This window comes from Polypterus senegalus, chromosome 2 (assembly GCF_016835505.1).
Source record: "Polypterus senegalus isolate Bchr_013 chromosome 2, ASM1683550v1, whole genome shotgun sequence".
Taxonomy (NCBI): domain Eukaryota; kingdom Metazoa; phylum Chordata; class Cladistia; order Polypteriformes; family Polypteridae; genus Polypterus; species Polypterus senegalus.
In genome coordinates this window covers 205,473,551-205,493,465 of record NC_053155.1, presented here as the reverse complement: position 1 = coordinate 205,493,465, position 19,915 = coordinate 205,473,551, and the positions used below count along the sequence as shown (strand labels likewise).

The following is a 19,915-nucleotide window of genomic DNA, read 5'->3' as shown; positions in this document are numbered from 1 at the left end:
TTGCCTTCAAGGCATGCTGGGTATTCTAGTCCTAGGGTACAGCCTTCTTGGATGCTTACGGGACCATCAGGGGGAGCTGTGTAGGGAACGGCCAAGTTCGCATACATAACTTGTAAAAGTGTAAAAATCGATCAAGAAAAAACAGTTATAGTTGAAAACTGAAGACTTCATTGACGTCTGTCAGACAACAGCTTTGAACAGCAACTTGAAATTGCAATGCGTCAGTCTGTTGCATCCGCATTATCTGTGCCAAGAAACTTGCCATTACAGAATGATGGCAAGAAACTGGATGCATCAGTAACATCTGAAATGGCGGTGTTTCACAGCAACGGCAAGCTAGGGCGTTGTTTAGGACAAGTGTATCTGTATCTGATGACTGTGCTGCCTACTTCAGTGGAGGCAAAGCGTGCTTTCTCAGCAGCTGGCGTACTCTGCACAAAGTACTTTCTCGCCTGGACGACCGCACGCTAGACAAGTTATGCTTTCTACGCTCTTATTACCACAACTAACTAGATCAGAGGTGCCCACAGTTTTTCGGCTTGCGAGCTACTTTTAAAATGACCAGGTCGAAATGATCTACCTACATTAAAAAGTATATATATATATATATTCAAGGCATTCGTAGTCTGAATCACAATCTGATTGTATGGGTGGTTACCTACCAGGTAACGCTTGTGGTTGGTCAGCAAGTCGGCTAACATCCGTCATGGTGCCCTCTTTCAGTTGCGAGAAGCAGAACATAGAATGGTTGAAATAGTTTTACTGTCAAATAATGCAAAGAGTACGCAACACGTGTTTCACCCTAATTCTGGGCTCATCAGGCATACACACTCACTGCACCCTCTCTCGGGAATCGAACCTTGGACGTCAGTGCTAGAGGCGAAGCGAATTACTTACCAGGTAACGATCAACATACTGTCAAATAAACGAAAAACACGCCATGGCGCAACGCAAGAGGCTTTGCCTCTAGCGCTGACGTCCGAGGTTCGATTCCCGAGAGGGGGTGCAGTGAGTGTGTATGCCTGATGAGCCCAGAATTAGGGTGAAACACGTGTTATGCACTTTGCATTATTTGACAGTAAAACTATTTCAACCAGGATCCCCGAGAATGACATGTAGGATTCCCAAATTCCCCGGAATGGATTCCCTAGAGCTGTGGGATTTAGGAATCCCTACTCCATAGGGCTCCAATCTCACTCGGAAGTGCTTCAGAGCTGCTGTGGTATATTACTAGAAGCACTCCCAGGGATCAGATAAAAGGAGCTGCCTACCTCACATCAGGGAGCCGGAATCAGGAGGAGGAGGAGGACAACACTTGTGAGGAGGAGTGGGGCAGGCAGTGAGAAGGAAGAAAAGAGTTGCTGTGTGGTATTATACTTCTGGATGTGGTGGGAAACATTTGCTTTAAAATGTTTCCCACAATAAAAGGCTCTTTAGCCTTTTAACTTGTGTCTGAGCCTGCTTATGTTGGGTGTTTGGGTAGCTTAAGCGCTACCTGGTGTCCACAAAGCACAATTCTTTTGCCAAATTTGGTCCAGAAAATTATAATCAGACCCCAACCAGACATTGTGGTATACCCATAGAAGAGTCTGCATGGATATTACCGTTTACCAAACCAATTATTTATTTATTTCATTTTTTCAAATTTTTCACCCCTTGTATGTTGTGTTGGATAAACGTCTCAGCTAAGTGAATAAATGTATTACAATATTTTCCAATGTAATTGGTTATGTGGATGGAACACACATCTTTATCAAAGCACTAAGCAGGAATGAAGGAGCCAATTGCCTTGACCTAATTTATACAGCACAAACAACACAATCAGGATGTAACTACAAATATAATCTTTATTTATTACCTGTTTCTTTTATTGTGTTCATGAACTCTGTATAATAATCGAATACTGCAACATACCCTAAATACACATTAACTAATTAACTTGGTTACTCATAACTCGTTACTACCTATACTTCGCTGATTAGCCAATCACAGTAGTTAGTATGTTGAATATTCGAATAGCATTCGAATATCATTCCAACAAAATAAACTGAAAAACTTTTCACAGTATCAATGTGCAGGTACATAAAGAAGCACAATTATTTAATAATAATAAATTTTATTTATATAGCGCCTTTCCCATGCTCAAGGCACTTACAGAATATAAGAAAGAACGGCAGGGTATACAGTATATAGCATAGTACAAACCAAATAAATAAATAAAGAAGATTAAGTCAGTAAATTCAGAGAAAGCCTAACAGACAACACAATTGATGGTCTAACACACACACATACAGGTTGCATGAGCATCTTGACAGAGAGGTAAACTGAGAGAAGGGGAATGAAGTCAAGTAGAGCTAAAAGCCTTCCTGAACAGATGAGCTTTGAGTTGTTTTTTAAAAGAATTCATGGAGTCAGCTGACCTGATTAATTTCGGTAGGTCATTCCAGAGTCTGGGTGCTATACAGCTGAAGGCCCTGTCACCCATGGAGTGTAGATTAGTGTGGGGCACAACAAGATTGCCAGAATCGGAGGACCTTAGTGGGCAGACAGGCACATAATGATGGAGAAGGTCACTGATGTAGTTTGGTGCAAGGTTATTTAAGGCTTGGTAGGTTATTAGTAGGATTTTATATTTGATTCTGTAAGAATTTATATCAAAAATTCCATAAAAAAACATCAATGTATCCTCATTTTCATTCTTAAGATAACATAAGATGATAGGCACATAATTGCTAATGTTAGGCCAAATATCTGGGGTACCAAGTTTGAACAGGTTAAGTTATCATGCAACGAGTGGGAACTGTTTCAAGTATTATTTCGTAAATTTGTAAATGAAAGTAATTAACTTTTTTACACATTCACTCTATTCCTCCACCTTAACTCCTGCTGCTGCTGTATTGCTCCTCTTTTCAAAGATATGTCAGTAATCTTAATGCACTGCCACCAGCACCTCTTGCTGTGCTGGCATGAAGATTGTTGCCCTTTGTTTCTCAGACTTGTACCCCATAGTTAATCATCTGTTCAATGCTCAACTCATAAGAGCATGTAAATAAGGCAGTGAATGCGTGTTAATCGGGATCAGTCTATCTAGGATTGCACGAGCTGATTGAAATCCGGTGCTCTGGCACAGGCTAATCTGCTGGTGCAAAATTGTGCTATACATAGTAAGCCAGGATTTGCTTTGCAATTCACAAATATCTAATCTCTCTTTCTTGAACAGACCGCGGTCTACATTTTGTCTTTTTTGTTCTAGCTATATTGTAGAATTTTATTGAACATATCCCCCACAGTTCTTTTCTGACAATGATTACGGCTAAGCCCTCTGATTTAGAAAAAATGATCCAGTGTTCAGTAATTTTACTTCTTGTTTCCAAGAAATAAATCTTTTGCTTTTATTTGTAAAACAAATATGTGTCTTCTGGTTAATAGATTTTAACATTTGAGACATGCGCTGTAATCAATAGATCCAGTAGTCAAACCAAGTTGTTTGCTTTGGGAAAAGAACAAACGTGGACATCCAAGCTAGAAATCTTTCGGCTATTCTGTGTTTCTGTTACTGACATAACAACTTTATTTGATAAGCCTGCCTGTAAACACAAATAATCAGCATGTCCAAACACCAAGTCATATACAGTAGCTGCTAAATATTTGGTGAGGAGAAGAGCATCTTTAAGTGCATACACAGGCATGAGGGCACAAGACCACATAATGTTCCACTCCCATCATTAAAGTAATGGAAGTTGAGACAGTCATCACCAAATGGGTCAACTGAAAATTGGTATGACGAATTTTTGTTATGACATGTAGATTTTAGGAACAGATTTTGGCATCTAGGGATCTATCCATCCTACCTTGTGTCAAAGGTGCAGGCTTTTGGTGGTAGTGTAATGTTATGAAAAACTAGCCAACCCGCGGCGTACCATACGCCGCATAATCAGGCTGGTTTTTTAATGATTTTTAAGCACCGGGAGAAAATTAACATTTGAAAAATCGGTAATGTAATAAATGAGCAAGAAATGCAACATTATAACAATGCACGGAACGAACCAACACACAATCGTCCGTGACTGAAAACTGGTGGACCAATCTTGTTGATATGAGCGAAGGAAATGTAGGCGCGCGCCTTCTGTTCTGACAGATGCGTCGACGATGTATTGCTGGAAGAGTTTGCCACTGGAATGCAAGACATTAAATGAAGATCTCATGGCAAGCCTGAAAGCATAAAATTGGAGCTGTGTGACTCACGTTTTTTTCGCGGTTCGCTTTTACTCAACATGGGTTAATTGTATGTGCCAGCCTGGATCTCCAAAAGGGAATAGCAGTGAAAAAACCATGGGGTCACAGTTCATACTGAGAACAGAGATACGCTTGCAAGCATCTCCCCTTGAATATATGCAAATGTCGCGTTGTGCAGGAGGTTATCCATCTTCACCTACAAAGCAGCAACATCAGTTTGACAGGATGGGGTGTTATACCTTCTCATATCCAGACCTGGATTTTCCATGAACACCATTCGTACAGCAGTAACAGAGTAACCGTGAGTGATAATGTCATGCATTTGCATGTAAGACTTTGCGAAGAGATTAACCTGGAGTATCATGTTGTCTAGTTGAAGCAACAAAATGTCACTGCAAGCACTATTACTTTCCTTTTGCAAACGTTGACTGGTAGCCTCAGCAGAATCGAAGATATATAGCTGACCATATTGTGGTGACGTGTTAGGATTGTTATATAAAGGAGAGACCTGGTGATAAATTTGACCGTGGATTCTGAAAGCATACGGTCCTTGTCCAGATGGTTCAGCGATGTGTGTGCCCATTGACGCGAAAGCTAAAGCAGAGTTGTATTCCCTGATATGATCACAGTAATTTCGGGACAGCGGGTTCTAGCCAGTCAAGAGGTCTTCCAATAAAAGAGGGGGCTTAGATAGCAGTGCCAAAGACACCTTGCCCGCATGACAACACTTAGTGTAATGTCCGGATTTGTTGACCTCTGCTGGCCAATGAAGAGCATTGGAAGAAGCACATAGTGCGGTAGGTAGGCCAATGTTATGTTCTTGGACGTGAAAGGCGGTATCTTCTTGAAAAGCTGCAGAAAAGTGAATGCGATGTTTGTGCATGAACGATTTAGTGCTGTGTTGACACTGAAGGGAATTGGAATGAGTTTTGTCGAAGCATTGCTGGCAATGTTCACATTGCATAATTCGTTCAGTGGAGTGTGTTTTTAAATGCATGTTGAGAAATCTCTGCACTCGGAACGTTTTTGAACAAATCTTGCATTCAAAGATCTTTTTCGGAATGCGTTCGTTCAGTGGAGTGGGTGGTTAAATGTGCTTTGAGATATTTCTGGCGTGTGAAGGTTCTGGAGCAGTGTTGACACTGAAAAGAATTCATCAGGGAATGTGTTTTGAGATGGTTAGTAAGGTATCTGCGTGCGTGAAAGTGTTTGTCGCAAATTTTGCATACAAATCTTTGCGTTGAATGAATCTGCATATGGTTGTGGAGATCCATCTCACCTGTGAAGTCCTCGTTACAAAATGTGCAATTGAAGGTGAGAGTGGAATGAGTTCGTAAGTGTTTTTGAGAGCGCGAGTTTTCTCGAAGCATTGTTGGCAATGTTCACATGGCATCATTCGGTTAGTGTTGTGTTTTTTCAAATGTGCGTTCAGATATCTGTGCACTCTGAAGCTTTTGGAACAAAAGGTGCATTGAAAGTCCTGTGTGGAATGCGTGTGTTCAGGGGGTGTCTTTAAATGTTTTTCAGAAAGAGGAGAGTGGGCAGGTGACGTCACATTAGTGTGGCGAGCAAGTGGGTGTGCATGCTGTGTGCACATACCGACAGAGTCAAAAGATTTCACCAGAAGGTAATCACATGGGTATTTGAGAGGCATGAGAACCTCGTAATGCCCATGATCCAAAGGACCGCTAAAGAGCAGGGATATGAAGAGACGCTGGGCTGGATTGTAAACTCGAGGAGAGGCATGAGGACGTTCTTGGAAGTAAATGCTGATAGTAGCTGGAAGGATTTGGGACATTGCCACAATTTCTGCCTCGCCACCATAGACTCCAGACGTATTCATGTAATCAGCGTATTGTTGAGCAGACTGTATAACAATGCCTCTGTGACTAAGAACAACGAACACCACGTCACCGAAGTTATCCCAATGTTGGCAAACAAAGCTAACAGCCATGTTACGAAGTTTGAGAGTAACAGTTTTGTCAATGACATTTCTCAAAAAAAACCCAACTGACAGAAACATTTACCTGAAGCAGGAATTTCTATAACATTGAAAGAAGTGTTGTTTCCATGAAATACATTTGAAGCGGTAGCCATGGAGGGCAAAAGAATAGTCAACGTGGCTCACAGCTATGTGTGGACCGCAGCACAGACCAAAGTGAGTGAGTATGTGTTTGATGAGCTGTTTGATTTGGCGGGCAGTGGTCTGAGGTGCGTTCCTGAGCATGTGGGAGGAGGGGTAGAGTTTCTGGGCAGGGCTTTGTTGTTCCTTTCGCATGGTTTTTCATGGTGGACGCGGTCGGGTGTCGAAACCGAAAAGAATAATGAACAGTCAACGTGGCTTAAGCGTGCATGTGGACTCCTAGCACAGACGAAAGGGGCTAACTGGGTGGTCGGTGAGTTTTTGCGTCCGGGCACATGGGCAGGCAGTGTGAATGCCTAGAGAGCGAGGGTAGAAGCGGGCCGGTGAAAAAGGAGTGTTAGTGGGCAGGGAAACGTCTTCTGTATTTCTGCAGGAGCATCTAAGAAGACGCATGTTTGTCGCGGATGCAAATTGCTGTATGTAGCGTGTAAAACAGTTTGCTATGGTGCATGCGGTCAGGCATTGTAACCGAAAACTCGGTTTTTAAAGACTGCTTACTTCATTGTGCTTTAACCTCAGTTGTAAAGGATTGTTTTAAGAATCCCATGGGATACCCCTTGCAAACCGTTTTACATGCTGCATATGGCAATTTACCTCCGCGAGAAACATGCCTCTATGAACAGTCAACGTGCAGGTGCATGTGGCCTAGACGACAGACGAATATAAATGACGCCGTTTCTTCTGTGTCGTCGTGTCCGAGTTGGTGGGCGTGGCTCTGCGAGTTATCGTTTTATCCAATGGTCTTGGAGTTGGTGGGCGTGGCTCCTTCCTGCGTGCGCCATCGGTGTCTTGTCGGCGGCTCAGTGAATCCACGCCCCTTCCGGCGTGCTTTCAATGGTTGTCTTGCCTTAGTGAATTATATATATAGATATTACGCCCCTTAATATCAGTTGAGTCTCAGTTCAGGGCCTAGGTATTGAATTTAACCATGTACATTCCTTTACCCCTTTTTCAAATGGATAACTTTAGCAGGATGTCCCTCTATGTCACCAAGCACAAACTAGTTCCATGTACATGACAATGACCAATTTATTTTAGAGGTCTGTATAGTCCAGAGACTAAATACAGTATTTTAGCAATTGTTATGATCTGGTAAAAAACTATATTAAGAGCTCAACGGCAGTCTACATCAAGGAATGAAAGTGCTAAAGGAGTGCACCAAATTGTAAACATTGAACAGGGATCTGAAAAACCAAGGAAACAAACAAAAAATAGAATGGCCAAAAACTGAATCTCTAGCCGATAAATTAGAGATAAAAGAAAAGTACTGATACAAACTTTGTTTTCTTGTCCCTATATGTTGCAAAAATATCTTTAATTTTTAATGAAAAAAAAACAGAGCTTTGACACTGGGTAATGGACACTAGCACCTTATATAGGTGGAATATGATGACAAAACATATTATAAGATCTTTTTGTCACACAACTGGCAACAGGCACAGAAATAACATGCAGTATGATCATTGATGTGAAAGTTCCATGAGCTTATAATAATTGTAAACTTCATCAATTACTAACATGTTAATAAATTTTAGATTTTGGTAGGGCTGTCAGAAAACCAGTATTCCAGAGTCAGCTTAAGGAACAGGGCAATGAATGGAAAACTTGCACTTTTTTATGATCATATTTTAAAGTAATAAATACATGCCATTAAAATCATCATGGAGTAAGAACACCAAGCCCACTGCCCCATATAGCCAAGAAAGGGTAGAAAAAAGAAGATTTAAATGACTAAGAAGGAGAAGAAAACAAAAATAATAAAAAAAAAACACATAGACAACACACTTACCATATAGCTTCATACACATTATACACAGAACTGCCAATCTAAATAGTTAATTCTTGCAGCACATAATTCAAGTGAACAGAGGAGAATTTCCAATAAGTGAGGGAGAAAGATTTACGAATTCCATCAAGAGGCTAAGGCCAGTTTTGTGTCAATTATGACAAAAGGAAAAATACTCTACTGGAAAGAGGGAGACAAAGATTGTAATTGAAGGAATCAAAAGATTTTTTAAATAAAAAAAATTTTTTAAATGGTAGCTTCGATGAAAAGAAATAAAAAACTCTTTTTTTTATTGCTCAAGATAGTGGAATTGTGGTCATTATGTGGAGAATCTTCTAACAGATTAAAAATGCATCACCATGTTTCAAATAGAGCTGCAACAGTTTCATATTTTAAATGACAGAAGACATTAAATAATTCTACTGCCTAAGAAAAGTTGGGAATAACATGTGAAAAAGAGATTCACAAAAAGACACTTAAACTTCAACTAACTGACCAACCATTTTACATGAAGTATTAAGCTCTTGTGAAAGAACTGATGGCACTGATCACATAAAACAAAACATATGGCAAAGATAAAATGCATTATGATGTGCACAATTATTGTTTTAAACATTCCATACTATAACACAAATTGCAGGTTTTCTATATGAGACCTTCGCTCTTACCACGTTATAAACTTGGTTGTCCCATTTCTCATTCTTTCTAATAAGGATTTTTTTAAAAATCTCCAATCAATATACAGCAGATGTTCTGTTTTACAGTGTTTGTTGTCATGAAAGTAATTTTGAACATTTGTAGGGACAAAGTCAGGATGACATATTATGTTAAAAGTAAATAATGTCTTGTACTTTTTAACATGAGTTTGGTAGATATTATGATAAATACTAGTAAATTTGCTAATGAACAAATCTACAAGATGTGCATAACCTAGAGATTATGTCTTCAGATAAGTGCACTGCTTCACACAAATCTGATGCTGATATTTTCAAGAGTACTCTCTTTACATTAAAACAGACTTTTTTTTCTTATGGTTATAACTGGTTGCCTTCAAGACAGCTAATGAGCGCTTCTGTATCACATCTCACATTTTGAAAGTAGGGTTTAATTAGGAGCAATAGCAATCTGCATGTATTAGGCTAGAGACTTAAATAGATTGGAGTTTATAGACCTCATCAGCAGACGGAGTTACAAGTCAGTGTGAACCTTAGAAAAGCCTGACCTTTTGAGAATGCCCTAAAGGATAAATTGAGGTCTATTCCATTTTTTACAGAGCATTAGTGTATAATTGTAATGATTTAATAAGAGCAGTACAAGAATCTCCAATGACTTGTTCACAAAAGAGGTGTGCCTGCCTACACAGGAGCCTAGATAGCAAGGGATATGGCATTGACCAGGGTATTTATTTGTATTGTGGTAATCTCATTTTTGCTTGTTCATGACACTGTTCCATGTTTAAATACATGGCAAGCATCTAGAGTATGTTTAAAAAAAAAAAGATTATCATTGCAGAACAGTTTAAATACCTCGGGGTAAACATCACAAGTAAACATAAAGCTCTTTATCAAAAAAATTTCGTCGTCTGTATGGAAAAAATTAAACAAGACTTGCATAGATGGTCAACCCTTCATCTCACACTAGCTGGAAGAATTAACACTGTTAAGATGAATATTCTTCCTAAGCTCCTTTTTTTATTTCAAAACATACCAATATACATTAATAAATCGTTCTTTAAGCAATTAGATTCAACAATAACCTCATTTATTTGGAATTCTAAACATCCACGCATCAAAAGAGCGACCCTACAAAGACAAAAGGCAGAAGGCGGCATGGCTCTACCTAACTTCCAGTTTTATTACTGGGCGGCAAATATACAGTCGATAAGAACCTGGACACAAATAGAAGAACATACACAGGCATGGACCGCAATAGAAGTAAAATCCTGCAGTACTTCTTTGTATTCCTTGCTTTGTGCTCCAATAAACACACGTTATCGGCAATACACTAATAACCCAATTGTGCTCCACTCACTTAGAATCTGGAACCAATGTAGAAAGCATTTTAAGACGGAGAAGCTTCTTTCTGTGGCACCCCTGCAAAAGAACCACCTCTTTCAACCCTCACAAACATATGCAGTTTTTAATATCTGGAAAAAATTTGGAATTAACTTGCTTAGAGACCTTTATATAGACAACGTCTTTGCATCCTATGAACAATTACGTTCCAAATTTAACATTCCAGCTACAAATTTCTTTCACTATCTTCAAATCAGGAACTTTGTTAAACAGAACCTTCCAGATTTTCCTCATCTTGCACCCTCATCCACGCTGGAAAAATTATTGCTCAATTTCAAGGAGTTAGACTCCATCTCTACAATATATAAAATCCTTTTACAATCCCTTCCTTTCAAAGATCCAAGAGGACACTGGGAAAATGACCTCTCAATTAATATATCAGAAAAGGAGTGGAAAGTAGCAATGCAGAGAATTCACTCAAGCTCCATATGCGCAAAGCATACAATTATACAACTCAAAATTATATATCGAGCACATCTGTCTCGACTAAAACTCTCCAAAATGTTTCCAGGGCATGATCCAACCTGCGAACGTTGCAACCAAGTCCCAGCCTCAACAGGTCACATGTTCTGGGCCTGCTCCAAATTAACATTATTCTGGACAAAATTTTTAATTACCTCTCAGACAGTCTTGGACTCACAATCCCTCCTAACCCATTAACAGCTGTGTTTGGGGTTCTTCCAGAGGGTCTTAAAGTGGAGAAGGACAAACAAATTGTGATTGCATTCACTACACTTTTGGCACGCAGACTTATTCTGATAAACTGGAAGAACCCAAACTCTCCTCTTTAAGTCAGTGGGAAACTGATGTGTTATATTATTTAAAATTGGAAAAATCAAATACTCAGTTAGAGGATCTGTGCAGACTTTTTCAAAACATGGCAGGATCTAATCAGTAATATTTTGAAATAAGTTTATAAAGTACAGAGAATTTGTTGATTTAGGTATTTTTTAAAAGCCTTAAATTTTACACCGTTTGGCTTGCTCTCTCTCTCAAGGGTGGGGATCGATCTGTTCTTAGCATAATTCTTTTTTTTTTTGTAAAAACTTGATTGCTATGTATTGATTGTAATAAAATTAATAAATAAATAAAAAAAAAAAAAAAAAAAGATTCAGCTTTTAAACAAAAGAAAATCATAAAAAAGTAGGAGTTCTCTGTCAGCTGGGGCAGCTATCTTGTTCCTCAATCTTAAACCAGTGCTTCTGCTTCATTATTGCATGATATTTCCACAGAAAAATATATGCCATCTGTTACTTTATCTAATGTTAGCAAGCAGTTTTAACCTACGTTAACCAAATACAGTATATCACTTTCAGCAAAGCAAAGCTGTGAGTAATCAATTTCAATGTTCAAGTTATTCTTATAAATCATTTACAGCTGTTTATTACCATAATTTGAGCAATTACATATATAACATGCTATGATATATTAAAAAAAAAACAACAGAGAGATAGATTGTTAGGAAAACATACTATTTTAATACGATTTTCAATACCTTTGATATAATATCCATCCATCAATTTTCTAACCCGCTGAATCCGAATACAGGGTCACGGGGGTCTGCTGGAGCTAATCCCGGCCAACACAGGGCACAAGGCAGGAACCAATCCAGGGCAGGGTGCCAACCCACCGCAGGACACACACAAACACACCAAGCACACACTAGGGCCAACTTAGAATCGCCAATCCACCAAACCTGCATGTCTTTGGATTGTGGGAGGAAACCGGAGCACCCGGAGAAAACCCACGCAGACACGGAGAGAACATTCAAACTCCACGCAGGGAGGACCCGGGAAGCGAACCCGGGTCTCCTAACTGTGAGGCAGCAGCGCTACCACTGCGCCACCCTTGATATAATATGCTTAACATTATTTTATTTAATGGTAACTTGTAATTAAAATAAGCACTATAAAGATGTATGTTTATTTTCAAAGGTGAAGTCCTACCAATCTGAGGTATGCAAAGGTTCTGACACAACTAGCGATTTTGTTCCTCTGTAATTTATTTAACACAATAGCTATTTTTGGTAAGATACTAATACACACTGAAGATTCACAGTAATCATTTATTGTAACTCATCAAGTAAAATCTTTTTCAAATTACTTTTACCTGTAATCACTATCCATCCATTGTATTATTCGCAGAAGACATCTCTTCATAAACATTCAATAGTGGACGGCCAGGTCATCTTGAAACAGGTTTGACAGAATGCACACACAGCATCTTGTCTTTAAAGATGTAATAGCAAGAAATCATACAATCTGACTGGTGCCATATGTACTGTACAATATGGTGTTGAGCAGAAAATGTAAACTCTGAAACTTCAGACAAGCTGTGCATACCCCAAAGCGAACATCAAGCCGCTTTCGTCTAATAAATATAAGTGGCAATCGGCAATAAGATTATATCTTTGATGAAGTTGAAGATAAAGACACAAAATCTGTTTGGGGCATTTTAGGATGCTTAACAATGACAACACTCCACTAAATCTTGAGTTAATTATACATTTTTAATAGTCACAGATGTAATTATTTAAATTTTTAGATGTCTTTAAATGTATACACTCCACAAAGAAGTTATACATACTTTGAACATATTAATATTATTGATCAGACTTAGTATATTATACTTTCATTACAGTAATTATAAATTACCTCTGATGTAACCACTTAAGCTGAAAATCACAAAACAGTTTAAATGTCCATGGATTTGATAATACTAACCTTGATTTTAAGAATAAAATTTAGTGATTAATTCATTATTGAATTAAGTACAGAATAACAACCATAAATAAAAGAAATAGTGCAAGTGTAAGGGCAGAAGACTGAGAGGGAAGAGAAAACTTTGACCAGTTGTAATGGAAGTTCTTACATCAGAGAAGATGTGACATAGTTGTTGAGGGATGGTCTAAATATCTGAAATTACTAGTCATGGGGTTAAAATAGGGGGACTTTGTGACAAAGGACAATTCATTTTGAAATCATGCAATATATCAGATGTTTTGCATAAATCTAAAATGATGGGGATATCAAATGGAATAAACAATATCTGTGTAGGGCGGCACCGTGGCACAGTGGTAGCGCTGCTGGCTCGCAGTTAGGAAACCCGGGCTCGCTTCCTGGGTCCTCCCTGCGTGGAGTTTGCATGTTCTCCCCGTGTCTGCGTGGGTTTCCTCCCACAGTCCAAAGACATGCAGGTTAGGTGGATTGGCGATTCTAAATTGGCCCTAGTGTGTGCTTGGTGTGTTTGTGTGTGTCCTGCAGTGGGTTGGCACCCTGCTTGGGATTGGTTCCTGTGTTGGCTGGGATTGGCTCCAGCAGACTCCCGTGACCCTGTGTTCGGATTCAGCGGTTTGGAAAATGGATGGATGGATATCTGTGTATAAAGATATGATATGACGGATATTCAAGCTGAGAATTTTGTATGGCAACTGCAAGCAGTTTGAGAGAAAAGATAGAAAGCGCTGTTCCTCTACACACAAGATTTTGGGACTAAACATGATAAATGTGAAGGAGGGGAAGAGTTTTGAGTCTTAATCAAATTTGGATGGTTATACCAAAGCCCATTCTGTCCATGGCTTGCGATAAAAAAAGAACAGTTAATATAGACAAAATTCTTTCAGATGTCAAGAAACAGAGAGTAGCTTGGCTCATAGAGACTAAAGCAGAATCAATGACGTGAAGGAGTCAGAGGCTATGCATGAAGTTATGATGCCAGACTAGTAAGAATGGATTAATTTATGAATTACTATCTAGGTGATTGTAATGGAGTGGGAAAATGCACTGAAATGAAGAGAAATTAACTGGATAAAGGATTGCACAAAATAATGTTCTTTTTTGCTGTTGTTTCACTTTGTTGCTGTGCATTTGTAATATATTTTGTGTGATTATATTGACTGTTAAATTTCTTTAGAGGATGTGTTTGAATTGTATAATGAAAAGAAAGAAACAGCTTTCTGAAATCAAGCATATATACTAAGTGAATTGTGCCTTTTTGATATTACTAATGTTTCTCTAAAACCCTGAGAGTTTTTGAGAATGCTATCACTAATAAGAATGTCTGAAGGTTCTGTCCCAGAGTCTGCAAATTGTGGTGGGGGACTGGATGGGAGTTGAAGATGCCACACCAGATACACAAAAGTGCTTTGCTATAACACATACATACCCCTGTTGAATGCAAAGCTACTATTCCTGATGTAATGTACAAGTGATATTTCTGAATGTGAAGCTGTTGCTTCAATAGTCTAAAGCATGGATTTAGTTGTATGAGCTCCGAGTACTGGAGACAAGGACAGTTACAAATGAGTCTTTGGAAGGGAGACATATTTTACAAGCATGAACACCCTTTCCCCTCCATGGAGAAAGTGATGAGAGATAGGTTTTAGATTTATCAGTTCTAATGAATGGAACAGGGTCACTAAGGAATATAAAGACCACAGAAAGAGAAATACCCTGATGAGAGAGTAGTCAAATCAAGACTTCTTGTAACTAAGAGTAAAGGCTGCATGGGATCAATATTTATATTGAATATATTGCTCATATTTGTTTGCTTTTGGATTTATAGGACAACCCACGGTGTACGGTATGAAAAGGCACATATCTGTTTGCTTTTGTTTATGGCACTAACTATAATATTAAAAGACTGAAACTTTGGAGAAGTTTGGGTTTGGCCCACATATTTGTGCATGGATCAAACTACTGTATACCAGTCCAGAAGCTTCAGTTTGTATTAAAACTAGAACAGGGTACTAGACAAGGATGTCACCACTGCTGCTTGCAATCGCCATTGAGCCACTGGCTGCTCACTGTCAAAATGCTTATGCAATAAAGGGGATTATCTTAGAAGGCTTTGAACAGAAAATATCACTATATGCAGATGATATGGTACTGTATATATCAGATCCACAAAATACTGTGCCTGCAGTCCTAACAGCACTTACAGAATTCAAAAGATTTCTGATCTCAGAATTAATTTGAACAAATGTGTGCTCATTCCAATGAATTCTCAAGCACACAAAATTAGACTGGAAACCTTCCCTTTTATCGTCGCAGATCAGTTTAAATATCTAGGAGAAAACATCACGAGTAAACATAAAGCTCTTTATCAAAAAAAATTTGCTAACTGCATGGAAAAATTAAGCAAGACTTCCATAGATGGTCTACCCTTCATCTCATTTTAGTTGGGAGAATTGACATTGTCAAGATGAATATCCTTCCTAAGCTTCTATTTCTATTTCAAAACATTCCAATATGCACCAAGAAATCATTTTTTAAGAAATTAGATTCAACCATTGATTCAAACCTGATTTATTTGGAAGTCAAAACATCCACGTATCCAAAATGCGACCATACAAAGACCTAAGGAAGAAGGTGGCATGGCTCTACCTAACTTTCAATTTTATTACTGGGTGGCAAATAAACAAGCTATAAAAACCTGGACATTGACACAAATAGGTGAGCAGACACAGGCTTGGTCCGCAATAGAAATAAAATCCTGTAGTACTTCTTTATATTACTTGCTGTGTACCCCAATAAGCACAAGTCATTGCCAATATACTAACAAACCAATAGTGCTTCACTCATTTAGAATATGGAACCAATTTTCTGTGGCACCTCTGTACGATAACCACCTTTTTCACTCTCTCAAGCGTACGCAGTTTTTAACATCTGGTACTCATCTGGGATTAAATCACTTGGAGATCTGTACATAGCCTCTTTGCATCCTACGAACAATTACACTCCAAATTTAACTTTCCAGCAATACATTTCTTTCACTACCTTCAAATTAGAAACATTGTTAAACAAAACCTGCCCAATTTCCCTCACCTTCCACCTACCTCTATGCCATAAGAAATTTTGGTAAGTCTTGAAGACTCAAGAAGCATTTCTGTAATATATAAAAACATTTTAGAGTTCCTCCCTTTCAAAGATCCCAGAATACTGTGGGAAAAGGATCTTTTACTCAACATCACAGAAAAGGAATGGAAGATAGCAATGCACAGAATTCACCCAAGCTCCATATGCGCAAAGTATACAATTATCCAACTCAAAACTATATATCGAGCACATAAAATTGTCCAAAATGTTTCCCAGGCAAGATCCAACCTGCAAACGTTGCAATCATTTTCCAGCCTCACTGGGCCATATGTTTTAGACCAAAATCTTTAAATGCCTATCAGACAGCCTCGGTGTCACAATCCCTCCTAATCCAATAACAGCCATGTTTGGTGCACTTCCAGATGGGCTTAAAGTGGAGAAGGACAAACAAACTGTAATTGCCTTTACTTCACTATTGGCACGCAGACTTATCTTGCTCAACTGGAAGAATCCTAACTCACCTTTTTAAGTCAGTGGGTAACTAATGTTATATATTATCTAAAATTGGAAAAAATCTAATTCTCACTTAGAGGATCTGTATAAAACTTTTTCAAAACCTGGCAGGATCTGATAAATAACATTTTAGAATAAGCATTTAAATTGAGAAAGTGGATTCTCTCCCCTCTTTTTCTACTCTATCTATCTTTATTTATTTATTTACATATTTTTACTATTATTAAAGTGCTACTCTGCTGCTCTTTCTCATGGGTGGGGGTCATTTTGCTTCAAACCAGTTTTGTTAAACTTGACTTGCATGAATGGAATGTTTTTTGATTTTAATAAAATAAAATATAAAAGACTGAAACTTATTAAGCATGCCTTTTTGCTTCGATGTTTTGTTCTATTTTTTGCCAGAAGTTGAGTAAATTAGTTCTTTTTTCAGCTAGGTTAATCAAGGGTTTAAGAAACAGGCTACAGTGACAGCTATACCTGGTTGAATTCTGAAGCTAGTAGTCCTGGGTAAAAGGAAACTACAAAAATGAACTGTATATTTCTAGAGCATGGCTAATGAATTGACAACTGAGGATAGTGACAGACACAATATAAAGAATCTTTGCATTTGATAAAACAGGAGTTACGTTGTTTTAAGGAAAGGTGTTCAAAAAAGACTTTCCAATAATAAATCATTTGGTGCTGCAAGGGAGGGTCAATTTCATAAAACAGTTATTTTATGTAGCATTTAAAGTATACAATATAAAGTGTTTCATTTGCATCTCATTCGAAAAAGAAAGTGATGGCAAATCCTGCTTTTTATACTATCATTACAAAGTGAGAAATATGTCTAATTTAAATAATCAGCAAGCCCAACAACACATTTACCTAAGTCCAGTTACTAAGTTTATAATAATAATGGTACAATTACAGTGTATTTTTTCCGGATGTGGTGTATACCACATCTTTACAGCCTTATAATTAACAGCAAACGTTTTCTAACTATGTGTTTTGACAATGAAATTAATTTTGACATGTTGACCTAAGCATTTAGTTTCTTTGACTATATAAACTTGGGAGCCAAGCCACATGCATCTGTCACTAACTGTTTTGACTCAGGCTTTGCATGGGAGAAAATGATAATTATAAAAGCCTCAATTAAAAACACTTCATCATTAATATGCTGTTGAATTAATTAGATTATTCTCCATATAATTTGGTCTGCATTGGAACACTGATGCACACTGACTGCAATTATAAAACAGAACCTGTAATATAGTACAGATCATTTGGAGAGCAACAGATAACAGAATAGTGGGCAATAGCTGTGATTTTTTAATTAAAACACAACGTAAAAAAGTATATATATATATATATGTATAGTATATATGTGTGTGTGTGTGATTTGTATGTATATATGTGTGTAGTGTATGAAAATATGAAACGATATTGTTCAATGTTCTCTGGATGGACTATATATAATGTATTCCAGACTGGCACTATCTTTTCAATCATCATTTACTGTATATTTCCGGAAAAACACTTTATATTTTTGTAGTACCACTCGGTAGAAAACAGGACCATATTTGTCTTAACAAGGAGTTCAACATTCTAGAAAACCTTTCTTTTACCTTAATTTAAAGCTCTATACATTTGCTGCTTATATATAAGTAAATTTTTAGTAATTTACTAAAAGGCATTTAACACATCTAAAATCAATTGCCATTTTAGTTTAATTAGTCATAAGCAGAGACAGCAGAAACATTGATAAATGGAATAATTAAGATTCTGTCCTTTTTAAAAATATACATGTATAAATCATTTCCATTCAGCTTAATATTCTCTTTATCCAGTAGTGCTTTTTTTGAACTTCAGGCTTTACATATTTTACCACAAATGCATATTACTAATTATATATTAAAAGAAAAACACTAGTCATTTGCAAAATTGTAAAAGCATGGAAAATGATCAGAAACCATGGATTTTTAAACAATCCATGGTTGAACTGTTTTGAAAAAATGTTAAAAAAATTTTTAAAATGTTTTGATTTTTGAGAGTCTGTCAAGGGAGAAAAACTGGCAAATGTAACATGAAGAATGCATTACTATATATATTTTTATATATATATATATATATATATATATATATATATATATATAAAATATACCGCCCTGGTTCCTTTGGGGGCCATGGGTACAGAGCTTTGAAGCTGCACCCTTTAGGGGCCCGTGGTCACCGCAAGAGGGTGCCCCTATGTCTTTGGAGCCCTGGACCTCAGCACTTCCGCCACACGAGGAAGTGCTGGGAGGAAGAAGAGCAGGGACACCCAGGGTGCTTCCGGGGATGCAGCTGGCACTTCCGCCACACAATATATATATAAATATAAAGTATATATATATATATATAATGTAAACTTTTTCTTAAACTATTAACCAATTAAAGTTAAAGCTCTCATAAATTCAGTACTTATTTTTCTTGGCTAATTATTTCAAAATCATCCCCTAACTGTTCCTCAGCACAACAAATACTAGGAGCACATTTTAGAAAATACTAAACCAAACAGTTACAGATCATTGTGAAATACAGCAAACTGCACAGTGCAGTTTATAAACAGAAGTAATCAATGCAGTCTTCACAGCTATACACTTGTTCCTTGTCTGGCTGTCTATTTGGGTTGTGTGAACACTTCTCAGGACCACTCAACTACCTCCAACTTCTAACACTAGCATTGATGGGTGAGCCATATTTATAAAAAAAAAAGTAATAACACACATTAACCTACCTTCTGTTTGACAATCATATCATTAATTTCTTCAAGGTCCCCCACAGTGACTATTTGAGTTTTGATCACATGATCCAATAGGGACAGCCAATCTGTGAGCTCTGCCCATGCCTTATTAAAGTCAGCTAGAGCTGGAACTTCCAAAAGCAAAGAGGATGGCATTTCCACTTTTGACAGTGTGCTTTCTTTGGTGACTAGGGTCTGTGTCACTACTGTAGCTGGTTGACCTAAAGCAAAAATTCAGAAGAATACAATAACAATTAAAGAAATTATTTAAATTCAGAACTAGATACAGGCAAATTAATGATATCTTGGGTAAAACATATTTAAAAGTATTTGGATGACACTCCACTTAGCAGTACATTTCCATGATCTATTACATCTTGCATAATTTCTGGGAAAAAGAGCTGCATTAAAAATGAGCGCAAAAATTACATCTTTGTTATGATGCAGAGTATGATGTACACATTTAGTTACATTTTTAAAATGAATAGTTATCAAATACCTAGTAGGATAAAATTTAATTGTTTGCTGATCATTATGGAGATGGTGGATTCAGCACAAAGAGTAGAAGTTTATCTCTGT

At 37.6% G+C, this 19,915-nt stretch overlaps 1 protein-coding gene across 12 annotated transcripts in view; it reads right to left on the bottom strand.

Annotated features, from left to right (window-relative positions):
• Window positions 1-19,915, bottom strand: part of dmd (dystrophin) — a 2,654,580-nt gene that overhangs the window by 824,590 nt on the left and 1,810,075 nt on the right. For all 12 annotated transcript variants that reach the window (XM_039745194.1, XM_039745193.1, XM_039745197.1 and 9 more), the window contains one exon: window positions 19,331-19,557. In XM_039745194.1, the coding sequence (XP_039601128.1) occupies window positions 19,331-19,557 (227 nt within the window). The remainder of the gene's footprint in view (window positions 1-19,330; window positions 19,558-19,915) is intronic.